This window comes from Symsagittifera roscoffensis, chromosome 6 (assembly GCF_963678635.1).
Source record: "Symsagittifera roscoffensis chromosome 6, txSymRosc1.1, whole genome shotgun sequence".
NCBI lineage: Eukaryota > Metazoa > Xenacoelomorpha > Acoela > Convolutidae > Symsagittifera > Symsagittifera roscoffensis.
Window position 1 is genome coordinate 23,835,803 of NC_087067.1, and position 12,106 is coordinate 23,847,908.

Here is a 12,106-nt window from a genome sequence, read left to right on the forward strand (position 1 = left end):
AAAAACTATTGATATTTACCAATTAGCTAACGCGCGCCGAGTTTTAGTGCAAAAAAAACTAGAGGTTTGTGCTATTTTCAAAAAGTTAAGATTATTGCTCGATATGATACTGAAACATTGTATCATTACAGAATCTATTTTCTATCTTTATACATGGAATTTCTATTAGCCATCTTAATACATAGAGAAATCTGTATCCTATCTTAATACATGGCAAAATTGGGCGCCAAAATTTTTTTGAAACTTACGATCTACAATCTAAATCTCTGAAACCTATCTTAATACATTGCGAAACCTATTCCCTATCATAATACCTTGAATTTCTGTTACTAATTCTAATACATAGGGAAATCTATACACAATATTAATTCACGGGAAATTTGGTGCGTTGAACAAACTTACCATCTGAATTTTACCATCTGAAACTCTGAAAACTATAATCTATCTTAACACATTGGGAAATCTATTCCCTATGTTAATAGATCGGGTGCGGTACCGGAAATCTATAGCCTGTCTTAATACATGGAGGTCTGCACCCGCAGACGATTTTGACTCGATTTATACTACTGATTCTTGAAGATATCAAAGTCTATAACATGTCTGAAGTCTATAACATGCCAAGCGGCAACTATTGAATACTTTGGTTGTTTGTTTAATTTTGAACGGGTTGCTTTTTAAATGACAAAATAAGCCATCAGGTCTTCAATTAAAAGCATATCAGTTTGGTTTTTTAAACTTGCCTTCAAAACTGAAATTTGATTTTTGTATCTGCGTTGAAACTATTTGTCTAAAAGATAAAAAGATATGAGGTTATAGAACTAATACAATGCGACTTAGAATGTAAGTGTAAACATAGCGTTCACCGAAAAAAGTATACTCTTTTGTAAATTTTGGATGCTTACATAGAAACGGACGTTTATTTGCTCGTAATAATTCCAGTTTGTAGCGCGTTCTTCTTTCAGAATGAGTGATGGTGGTTAAAGTTAGCTACGGTCGGTTGACGCCGCGGCTTGTGGGTCAGTTGAAGCGTGCGCAGTCGACATGGATAGTTAGTCATTCCGAGCAGTTACGAGAAACCCGATGGTCTCAGAGAGCCCTGTTGGGTATTGGAGCTGCAGCAGTGGCAACTTTTGACCCCAAGAGGGCAGATATGGTGAATGCCCTTAATGAAGTAACCGGTGTCAGTGCTGCTGAAAATTTGCATCGAAAAATGACGGCAGATCCGATGGGTAAACAAATTTTGGCGGAAAAGCCGCGATTGAACTCGAAGATTTTGCGCTTAAGTGACTTGGAGAAGTTAGAAGAGAACACTTTGGGAAAGAAGTACTTCAACTGGTTGAAGAATAATGGTGTCACACCTGACAGTAGAGAAATTGTGCGTTATGTGGTAGACGCAGAGACCGCTTACGTCATTCAAAGGTACCGCGAGATCCACGACTTCTATCACGTGTTTCTCGAACAGGACATCGACCTCCTCGGAGAAAGCGTGGTGAAAGCCTTCGAGGCTGCGCAAACAGGGTTTCCAATGTGCTATTTGGGTATTATTGGTGGCGTGCCGAGTATCCCACGTGCACAGAGGAGAGACTACTTCATGCGTTATCTACCTTGGGCTCTGCATGCTGGCAAACGAGCAAAGCTGCTTTTGAATTTCAAGTTTGAAGACATGCTCAAGGAAGACTTTACAAAACTTCGGCGTGAAATGAATATTGTATCGTTTGGAGAATGGTCTATGAATAGATAGCTACGTGAAAATTCAAGCAAGTGTTTTCGAGAAGTTTCACATTTCGCCTTTTTGTTCAGACCATTGAACATGGGGAGGTGTTTGTTTTTTTTGCCACGCAAAATCAGGTACCACGAATAATAATCGGAATGGGTTGAGTGATACGTTAATTAAAAGCCCCTTCAAGTGCGATTTGAACAACATTAAAAAAAGAATTTTTCAAAAAAAATTGCCGAATTTCGAGAAAAACACCTGTTAGTCCAATTTCGAGCGAGAAAAGCAGTCGAGTAACGTTTGTTATTTTTTGTTTGCTGTTCTTTTTGAAGACTGTTGTCGATTATGCCTAATTTCCTAAATTTCCAAGCATTTGTATGCTGGACGAATCCCTGTCACTGCTGGGAATTTTTTGCCCTATTTCCATCCAAAATCGTAAGAAAATATAAGCCTTGTTTGAAGTATCCTTTAATTTGCAAACCAATGTTGTAGTGGTGCTTTCACCGTATCTAATATTTTCTTACGATTTTGGACGATGTAAATAGGGCAAAAAATATCATATGTTCAATAAATTTTTTCAAATATAGGTTCAATTTTCAGTGTTTTCGTTTTCAGAAAATGTACGAAACTTTTAGAATTGGAGTATGGGTCACCAAAGTAAAATTAAATAAATTGAGAATCGATCAGTTCATGGAGTTCCTGAAACCACACAATATCGAAATCGCCATTATTGCTGACGATTTCTGCCAACTGTTACCTGAAATTGACATATCAAAAATTGATTTTCTTCTATACAAACTTTCCGACAGCATTCTGACAGCAAAATCAGTTGAAGAAATTTGGAAAATGGTGAGAGATTTCTGTGCAAAACATCCGGCAATAGACTTATTCGACGATGTTGAAATGTCCTGGACACTTCTGAACCGCATCAAAACGAACGAGCTGATTATACGAACGTGTAGGGAACTTGGCTGTATTGTAAATTGTTTTCCGAGTGTGGAAGCCAAATCGTCTTCAGTGCAGCAAGATCTGAGCGATTTTGTGGCGAGTCATGATTTGAAGTATCCTTTAATATGCAAACCAATGTTATGTAGTGGTGCTTCAGAGGCTCATAGGATGACGTTAGTTTTCACCGAGATGCAATTGGTGAAGTATTTGCAGAGCAATCCGCAAGCTGAAGTTTCAATTCAGAGGTTTATTAATCACGATTCGTGTCTCATTAAAGTTTACGTTATCGGAACACATATCTTCATCTGTCAGCGACCTTCTGTCAAAAACTTCCACCCTTCATCTTACCCTGAAGTCTACCTCAATTTTCTGACACCCGAAGTCTCTAAGCCTAACAGCACAAGCGATTTGATTGGTGAACGGACTAAAGTTAACGTGGATAAAAGCGTGATGAAAAAACTCGTTCATGAATTTGTTCAACTGACTCAGCTTTCCCTATTCGGCATGGACTTAATCATGTGTCGTGATACTAGAAATTACTACGTAATAGACGTAAATCATTTCCCTGGTTATGAGGATCTGTTTAGAAATTACCCGGTTGAATATGTTTTTGAAATGTTTCTGTCATTGTTTAGAAGAGCGCGAGACAACACGCTATTTCCAATAAATATCGAAGAATTCCATGTTCATGAAGTTAGCTAAGAAAGAATGGTAAATTCCCAAAGACAATGATTATTTCTATTTTAGCCTTCAAATAGATTTTTATTTTGGTACATTTGCGCCTCAATATAATTTAAAAAATATTATTAGATCGTTTTCAAGTGTTGGTGAACAATGTTAATTTCCACATATTTAAGTGTTTTTTTCGTTTTATTTTTAGGGAAACTCTCAAAACTTGGGTTCTTTCAGATTAAAGTCACTCATAACAAACTTTCTATCCCCATCAACCAAATGGACACTTCCCATAATGGTCAAATCATAGCGCGAGGAGAGGGCTATAATGGGAAAGATCTAGAATTTTTCACCGTAATTTTTTGGCAGCATGACTTGATTCATTTTATGTTCAATTCAAATTCATTTTTAAATGGAAACCTAAATACGTTCTCCAAAAACCAAATGAAAACTTGAGCGAAAAAACGCGAAGGACTTCGAGTTAGAAAAGTGAAATTCTCTATCTTTATATATCTATCTCTCTATATCTATCTCTCTATCTACCTATATATCTGTCTGTCTGTGTCTGTCTGTCTGTGTCTATCTGTGTCTGTCTGTCTGTCTGCCTGCCTGCCTGCCTGCCTGTCTGTGTCTGTATCAATCTATCTGTCTATCTATCTATCTGTCCATCTATATATCTATCTTTTTATCGACCTTTCTATCTCTACATCAGTTATTGGCTCAATTTTACATGGAACAAGTTAACATCTACATGGACAAGAAAATTTTGAGTCAACATCTGGAAAAAAAATTTCAGATTGTTATAATCAGTTTTTTGTTTATAATTTAAATCATTGATTAAATTTTTCAAGGTCATGCTAGGTTTGCGTCATCCTTGAAGTGAAGCTCGAATGCTTTTTTTCAAGATTTTATAGGAACGCAAGTTTTTTTGAAGAGTTCCTAATCTATCTATGCATTATTTAATTGGCGTTTCACGTGAGACATGTTTAAGAAGTCCCTATGTCGACATATTTTAGAAGTCCCTATGTTGACATATTTAAGCTTTTAGACCGCATTTTTTTGCATGTTTAATGAAAAATTTTCTTCACGTTTAAGCTATATCGTATTTTGTAATGCTTAAGGAATTTCACTTGACAAATGTTGAAGAAGTCGCTATGTTGATCTGTTAAATGGCCAAAACATTGAAGGGTTGAAATGTTTTCTCAAGTCGACCTTTTAAAATCTATTTAGGGGCGAATGCTTTAACTCATTTTTTAACTTGCATTTTTTCTATATTCGCAACGTAAAACTATCAAGTTTTTGTATCACCATTTTTTGAATCTGTATTTTATTTTTTCAATCTTATAGTGGAAGCTGCCGGGTTACACCCAGGAGTTGCATATCTGGCGTCCAAGTACGATGGCTCAAATCCTTTTGGTTTTCAAGATAGGCCGTTTTTCATGATTTTTTATGTTTTTTTAAAAAAACATTCGATATAAAATAAAGTAACCAAATTTGAGTTTCTCAACCCTGTAGTGGCGTGCTGTCAGAGTACGCTCAGGGGTTGCAAAGCTGGCCTCTAAATATGGTTGCTCAAATCCTTCTGGTTTTCGAGATATGGCCTTTTTATGGTTTTTTTTTCAAAAATAAATTTATTTCAAAAAAATAGATATAATATTAAGTAACCTATTTTGAAATTCTCATCCCTCAAGTGGAGTACTTTCAGTGAAAATCAGGATTTGCAAAGATGGCGTACAAATATGACTGCTCAATTCGTTTTGGTTTTCTAGATATGGCGTTTTTTTTTTCAATATTCAAAAAAAATTAGATTTCAAACAAAGTAACCGAACTTGAAACTCTCAACCCTATGGTGGGGTGTTGTCAGGGTATACTCAGGAGTTACAAAGCTGGCGTCAAAATATGACTGCTCAAATCTTTTTTGTTATGAGATATGGCGTTTAATGGTTTTTCATTTTTTTTTTTTTTTTTTTTCAAAAAAAAAGTTTGATATAAAATAAACTAACCGAACTTGAACTTCTCAACCCTATAGTGGGGTACTGTCAGGTTATACTCAGGAGTTGCAAATCTGGCGTCCAAGTTTGACTGCTCAAATCATTTTGGTTTTCGTGATATGGAGTTTTTCATGATTTCTTTTTTGTTCAAAAAAACTTAGATATAAAACAAAATTAATTGAACTCAAAACTTTCAACCTTTTGTTGGTGTGCTGTCGGGGTACACTCAGGGATTGCAATTCTTCTCTTCAAATGTGACTATCAATATCTTTTGGTTTCTGAGATTTGGCTCCATTCTATAATTTTTCCCTTTTTGTTTAAAAAAACTTGAATTAAAAAACTAACCGATCTTGAAATTCTCTACCGTAATGGTGGGGTAGTGTCAGGGTAGAATCAGGGAGTACTGTCAAGGTACAAATTGGGGGTACTCTCAGTGACTCTAAGATTTACTATCAGGCTACTTCAAGGGGTACTGTCAGGGCCTCTAACCTTTACTGCTCAAATCTTTTTGTTTTAGAGATATGGCGTTTCTCATGATTTTTTCAAAAAAAACTTTGATCTTAAAATAAGTAGTATAACTTGAAGTTCTTAACCCTATGGTGGGATGCTGCCAGGGAACCATTTGGGGTCGCAAATCTGGCCTCTAATCTTATTTGCAAATCAATTTGTTTTTCGAGATAAGGTTTTTTTAATGAAAAAGAAACTCCTGATAGATGAGCCCAGTTTGTCTTCGTGGTTGCATTAAATAGGGTCACTAAAATATCGTTGTTTTAGAGCATGTTTTAAAAAGCTATTTTTTGCGTTCAACGATCTGTTGGAAGCACCGTAGTTGCGAATCATGCGCTAGTTTTTTTCATTTTCAATTTAGTTCACATTGTAATAGATGACTTTGCGTTGCCATCGTAACAGTTTTGTAACCAACCTTTTGTTTTTCATTTTGCATGGTGCTTCTTTTTTACGCATGTAATTAGCAATCGTTATCATATTGGAACATGAACTTTTTTGATTAACTACTTGTTTAACTAAAACACCTTGAACAATTTAATCAACTTTCTGATTTTGGCAAAAAAAACATCTTTTGAGCATGTCTGCTTTTCAAATAACCTTTCCAATTGAAATTTGTTTTTATGTTGGTTGAGAATTTACCAGCTCTAATTTAGTTCATTTTATGAGATTTTGTTTGCTGTTTCAATTTTTTTTGTGTAAAAGTTTGATTGGTGTAAAAGCATGGTTGATGGTTATTTTTCATTGACATTTTTTAAATGGTGTAAGTTTTATCAGGCTAGTTAAAACTCTGTTAGTGTTTTTTCAATAGTAATTCAACAGTGGCAGATACTCAACTGGTATGTGTTCCTCATAATGAACTTTTGCAAATCGAGGTACATATGAAAATTCTGATATTTGTTTCAACGCTCTTTGAGGCTTTCATCTCATTGTCTGTCGGCTAGCTTGCCTTAGGCTAGCTTGTCTGTCCGTTAGCCTGAGTATTGTGTACGGTTTACGGGAGTTTTTTTTAAAATTTGTAGCGACAGTAAAACTTTTTGGTTTTACTGATATGATGAAATAAAGAATAAGGTAAATTATTAAAAATGGAAATTAGAAACAGCTACTGGATGCCACCGCTCTTAGTTTTTGGGATTCTTTATTTGTTAATGTTTTATAAACAAAAGCAATTATTTTTGGTTACGGTCTAACTCGGAATTTCGAAACTTAATGAAAAAACGTTTTGAAAATCTTAGAAATAGTTTATTTTCTTTTTCAGATTTAATTTCGAACTTAAGATTAAGACCGTTTATCCACGGGGGAAAGGACTAGTACAAGAGCTGTACAGCTCATCACGGCGAACCGCTATTGCGCCCCTGTTTAAGAACTACATGCAATTTTTTTTGGTTATTTTTCTGGGCTGGGTATTGTTGCTTCACCCTCAAGCAACGAGCACTGATCATGGTGGGCTTCGAACATCCGACCTTCCGCTTGATAGCGGGAAGCTTAAACACGGTTGAGACTCAACCGCGAAATTCTAAGTTTCTGTAAATTGGGAGATTGTTTTGCATTTTTTTTAATGTTTCAGATTTAATTGTTTCCTATCCAGAATTCTCGAAAAAATAGTTGATCGAGCATGGAGCTCTCTTATCAGAGCGTTTTTTTTAACCGTGAATGATTTCATTAAACTGTGATGTTTTGATGATACACCGACAAAATTAATTTCCAAAAGTTTTTTTTTCAAATTTTATGAGAGCTAGGCAATCTTTGATTCTGAGCTTTTCTGGACTGAGGTATACTCTCTCCAGGGTTGCAAAAAACATGATTCTGACAAAACAAAACGTTTTAAAAACGTTTTAAACTTGTTTAACACAAAAAAAATATTCATAATTGACAAAAATTAGCTGCTCAGCACATGTTTTATGAAAATTAGTTTTTCAAGTTTTTCCATGCCAAGACGGTTTCGAAAGTCGTCTTGGATATAGCCCATTGTCAAAAACATTTCTTTGAGACCAGCTGAACTGGGAGACAGTTTTTCCATCTTCAATGCGATTTCCCCAATTTCCTTCGAAATCTTCCCAATAGCTAATTGATACTTCAAAAAATTTTAAAGGGTAAATTTTTGTGTATTTTTAGAATACAATTTTTAGAACCGGTAAGGTCTCTCCAATAATGTTAATGACTTCACTGTTGCATTCCGGATGCTTCGCTTTGATCTAGTCGATGACACGCTTGCGTTCATTCTCCGTTAAATCTTCGCCGAAATACAAAGGGCCTAACAAATAGGCAGCGAACTGCGAATTCCAACCACTCTCGGCGTTCCATGCCTCGTTCACGAAAACTGTCGAGCAGTTTTTTCCATGCCCAAACGGCGTCGGCAACAGTGCTGTTGTTTGATTGCATAAGATAAGATCTAAGCACTCGGATACAGGTTTGGGAACAGCGTAAGCATCCTCCACATTTTTGTAAATAACGATATCTTTTAACAACTTCGCTACTTCAGCTGCCGGACCTTTCTGATTTTTTCGGGGCTTTGATCAGCATACTGCTTCATAAATGTCCATGAATTCAAATACCAATTGAGCAAGTTAACACAGCTGCTCCATCGTACTTCACTCGGTAGAAGCGGTTTTCTCATGTTTTCTGGTTGAAATCCAGTTATTCGGCAGCTGATTGTTCAGAAAAATTTTTGCTATTGCTACAACTTTCTATACCAATAGGCCAGGCTGTAAGTCATGCGCCAATCAGTTCAGTTGGTGGGCAGCACATCCGTTAGTTATGAGGGTTGGTTTCTGGTCCGGACACAATTTGCGCAGTTTTTTTCATGTTTTCAGCATTGTCTGATACCAGGCCCAAAATGGTAAATTCGAACTTTTTTTCAATATTTTCGATTCCTTCCATGACCACTTCACACAAAAATTCGGAAATTTGGTTTTTGTCACTCATGTATTTGATAGAAACAATATAAGTTTTCTGATAGTCTTGGATACAGAAACCGAATATAGACTTATTGTTGACATTCATCTCCAACAGCCGACTGATAAAGTGACGAGTTGACCCGTTAGCTTTTCTGCAGTGGTTTTCCGTAACTCGGAGTAGACAGAATCGAGTTGATTACCACCAATTTGTGCTCTATTTGGAGGAGAATAACCGGGATGTAAAGCTTGGATCATGTCTTGGAATTCTTGGTTTTCAACATCTCTAAATGGTGTGTTCGAAGAATAGAAGTAACGAGCAACAGATGAATCGAGCTTCCGTTTCTCTTCAGGTGTTGTTTTGGTAACAAGTGATTCCACAGTGCCTGGTTTCGGTTGCTTGAAACTGATAGGCTGCACTGCCACGAGATCCTTGTGTTCATCGTTAAAATGCTTCTTCATTCATGCAACCAACCCAGCCATTTCTTTGTTACAATGATTGCATCATGCGCGGCCATCGGGTGATTGAATAAACTCGCTCCAAATTGCATCTCTCTTACAACCAGTAGCCATATTACCTTTGATCTTAAATAAAAAGCCAATTATATTAACTCAATTGTATGACGCCCTCAGAAAGCGTTGAAATATTGACCCATCATGGGTCGTTGTTTTAAACGCTGAAATTCGTGTTGTCTGAAACAGTGTTTTAAACGTGTTTAAAACATGTTTTAAACAGTCTCTCTTTTAAACATTGCAACCCTGACTCTCTCCCCATCCAGCGGAGAGCAATGATCGTGGATTTTGAACTATCACTACCAAACTTTTGACTGAGGCAAAAGAAGTAGACAATTCATATTCGCTTCTCTTTGTTATGTAATGTTTATTACCAATGAACGAACTGATTTTCCTATTTACGATTTTTCTCTATTTACGGTTTTATCATGATTTTAGTGAACACGATTTTGAATGGTTTTTTGCTTCAGTTGTTACTGACTGCAAGCTATTTTTGAGTAATTGAAAATCATCAGAGGGTTGAAGGATTAAATTTTTTTTTTCAATTTCGTCATGATTTTTTTTGGCTTGATTTATGGTCATAATTTTTGAATTTTTTTGGTCATGGTTTTTGAAATATTGAAAAACTTATATTCAGCAATATAAAGTTACAGAATGTTTAATTTATCTTAGTAGGTTGACCTGCGCTTTTTTGTTTGGTTGTCGCAAATTAATGAATATTCCTAGAACACACTACTATATTTGTTACCATACTTGTAGTTTTTATTTTTTGAACAGTCTGTAACTTAATTGAAATTTCTGTAATAATTGAAGGTTCTATAAGCCGAAACCATTTTCTTTTCGATTTTACTGTATGGGCTAAAGTTATATAGGCTTGATTAACTTTAAGTGTGTAGTTCCGACGGCGAAGTTTATATTTCTTTGCTTCTGTTTTTCAGTAGGCATGGTCGTAAACTTTTTTAAGCTCCATAGTTCAATTTTTTATGACAACAGTTTTGGTTTCGGCTCAACGGGGATCGACCCAAATTTTGTCGCCTCAGTTTCCGCTCGGTAAATGATCCTCAATATTTTTACGGTTGTTTATGAACGTCATCCGAGATTTAAAAAAAATATAAAATTCTTATACGTGTTTCTTTTTTTGGACTTTTATAAGTAACTTTTTTCAACTTGCTTTTACAAGAAAGTTTTTGACATCTGTCTTTTTTTTAATCACTGTCTTGTTCTGCAATGTTCTTTTTGTATCGCAAGTGTTGCGAAGCTTCAATTCACTTCTGCTTGAACACTGTAATTGGTAGATCTGGGGTTGGTAAGTTTCAAAAACCAATATCATGGATATAGTTTTGGCTGAATTATGTTTTTAGTTTTTCTTTCAAATCGATTACATCTGCGATGATTATTTTCATGCCTTCCAACAGAATTTAATATGCTTTATTTCTGTTTCAGTTTTTTTTCTTTTCTCTTAAAATTTGCAGGATTTGAAAAGGGTTTCTTTCTAAGCTTGTTTTACCCTTGAGATAAGCAAGGGTTTTGCAATCGAATACTAGACTTTTTCTCGTAATTAATTTTGTTCACTGAATGGTCAAAGTTAGAAATAGTAAATTAAGGTTGCAGACCATGTCAGTGAACCCAGTTTCCGCAATTATTGCAGCACTCAATTCTTTAATCAAACAAAGTTTCTTAAATCAAACTGGTTTCTTTTATCAAACTAACCAAAAAAAAGGCAAAATTTTGAGCTAAAAATGAAATAAAACTACTCTTTTCCTGGTGTTTGCAAATTAAAATTTAAAATTATAGCCCAGGAATGATCAATTCTATAATTTTAGTAAAAACAACAGGAAATTAGGATCTTGTTAACTATTCCCCACTTTTGGACCTTGTTAAATATTTCCTCCTATGCATGTATTATTTTTGACAACCATTTCTGTATAAAATATGCATTTCAAAAATGTCAACAATTAAGTAGGTTTTCATTTTCGCGCGTTCGTATTTGTATTACTCACTGTTTATATAATACCCACGTAAAAAGTTTTAAATGGGAATTGTTTCAAGCTATTGAAAATGTGGCCGCCAAAGTTGAATTTCTGAAAATCGAAATAGGGGGGGGGGGGGGGTAGTTAACAAGATCCGAAAATTAATATTTCGTAATTCGGTTTTCTGAAACCATCCCTGAAATAATATTTATTTTTTTGTGCAATTTTGTAATTTTTGCACTGCTCTATTTGCAATTGCTTTTCCGCTTCGTTGCGGTGTAATCCAACAGTTTGCTGTATGAAATTTTTCATTGTTTGTTCAATAAGTATCTTGCTTTTTGATTTATGATTTTATGATTTTGGTTGATTTTAGAAAATAGATCCACATTGTTGTCGTTTCCGTGTGAAAACCCCATTTCTCTTCAATTTATGCTTAGAACGCAAAATTGCAAATACAAGCGAGAAGTTATCTCATTCAAATCGGGGAATCAAAGCGACAGTATTGAACTACGTAATAATTTAAAGTACTTGACATTGCTATGGGCGCTGCTTAAGAACATTTTTTTAAAGTGATGTTCAAAGAAGCATTCATGTTTTTAGATCTATAAGTAGCTTCTAATACGTTCACCTTAACCTTTCAGTTTCTTGTCTTTAGGCTCTTTGCAGCAACATGCACAAAAAAAACTAGTCGAGAAAAAATCGACTCAAGTGTAGCTTATCATTTATTGATGCATAACCGTTTGTTTTCAACTACGAATTGCAGAAGGAATAAAAAGCGGATGTAAAAGTGTAGCTATTGCTAACTCTACAAGTTCTGTTTGAAAAAAGTCTCGTTTTGTCTTCAATATGGAATATCTTATAACTTTTCCTTCTTTTTTATGTGCAGTAAGGTAACGGTGA

At 35.2% G+C, this 12,106-nt stretch overlaps 2 protein-coding genes across 2 annotated transcripts; both read left to right on the forward strand.

The window, feature by feature from the left end:
• Window positions 1-949: 949 nt before the first annotated feature.
• On the forward strand, window positions 950-1,774 carry LOC134847963 (protein coq-4.2-like). Its single transcript, XM_063865264.1, has one exon. It carries the CDS (start codon window positions 971-973, stop codon window positions 1,739-1,741), a length of 771 nt encoding a protein of 256 aa, XP_063721334.1. The 5' UTR covers window positions 950-970; the 3' UTR covers window positions 1,742-1,774.
• Window positions 1,775-2,332: 558 nt separating this feature from the next.
• On the forward strand, window positions 2,333-3,364 carry LOC134848654 (inositol-tetrakisphosphate 1-kinase-like). Its single transcript, XM_063866172.1, has one exon. The coding sequence runs from the start codon at window positions 2,333-2,335 to the stop codon at window positions 3,362-3,364; it is 1,032 nt and encodes a 343-aa protein (XP_063722242.1).
• Window positions 3,365-12,106: the final 8,742 nt, after the last annotated feature.

What these genes read in the sequence shown, in the direction of transcription:
- LOC134847963 (XM_063865264.1), top strand. Translation starts at nt 971, where the DNA reads ATGGTGGTTAAAGTTAGCTACGGTCGGTTGACGCCGCGGCTTGTGGGT.
- LOC134848654 (XM_063866172.1), top strand. Translation starts at nt 2,333, where the DNA reads ATGTACGAAACTTTTAGAATTGGAGTATGGGTCACCAAAGTAAAATTA.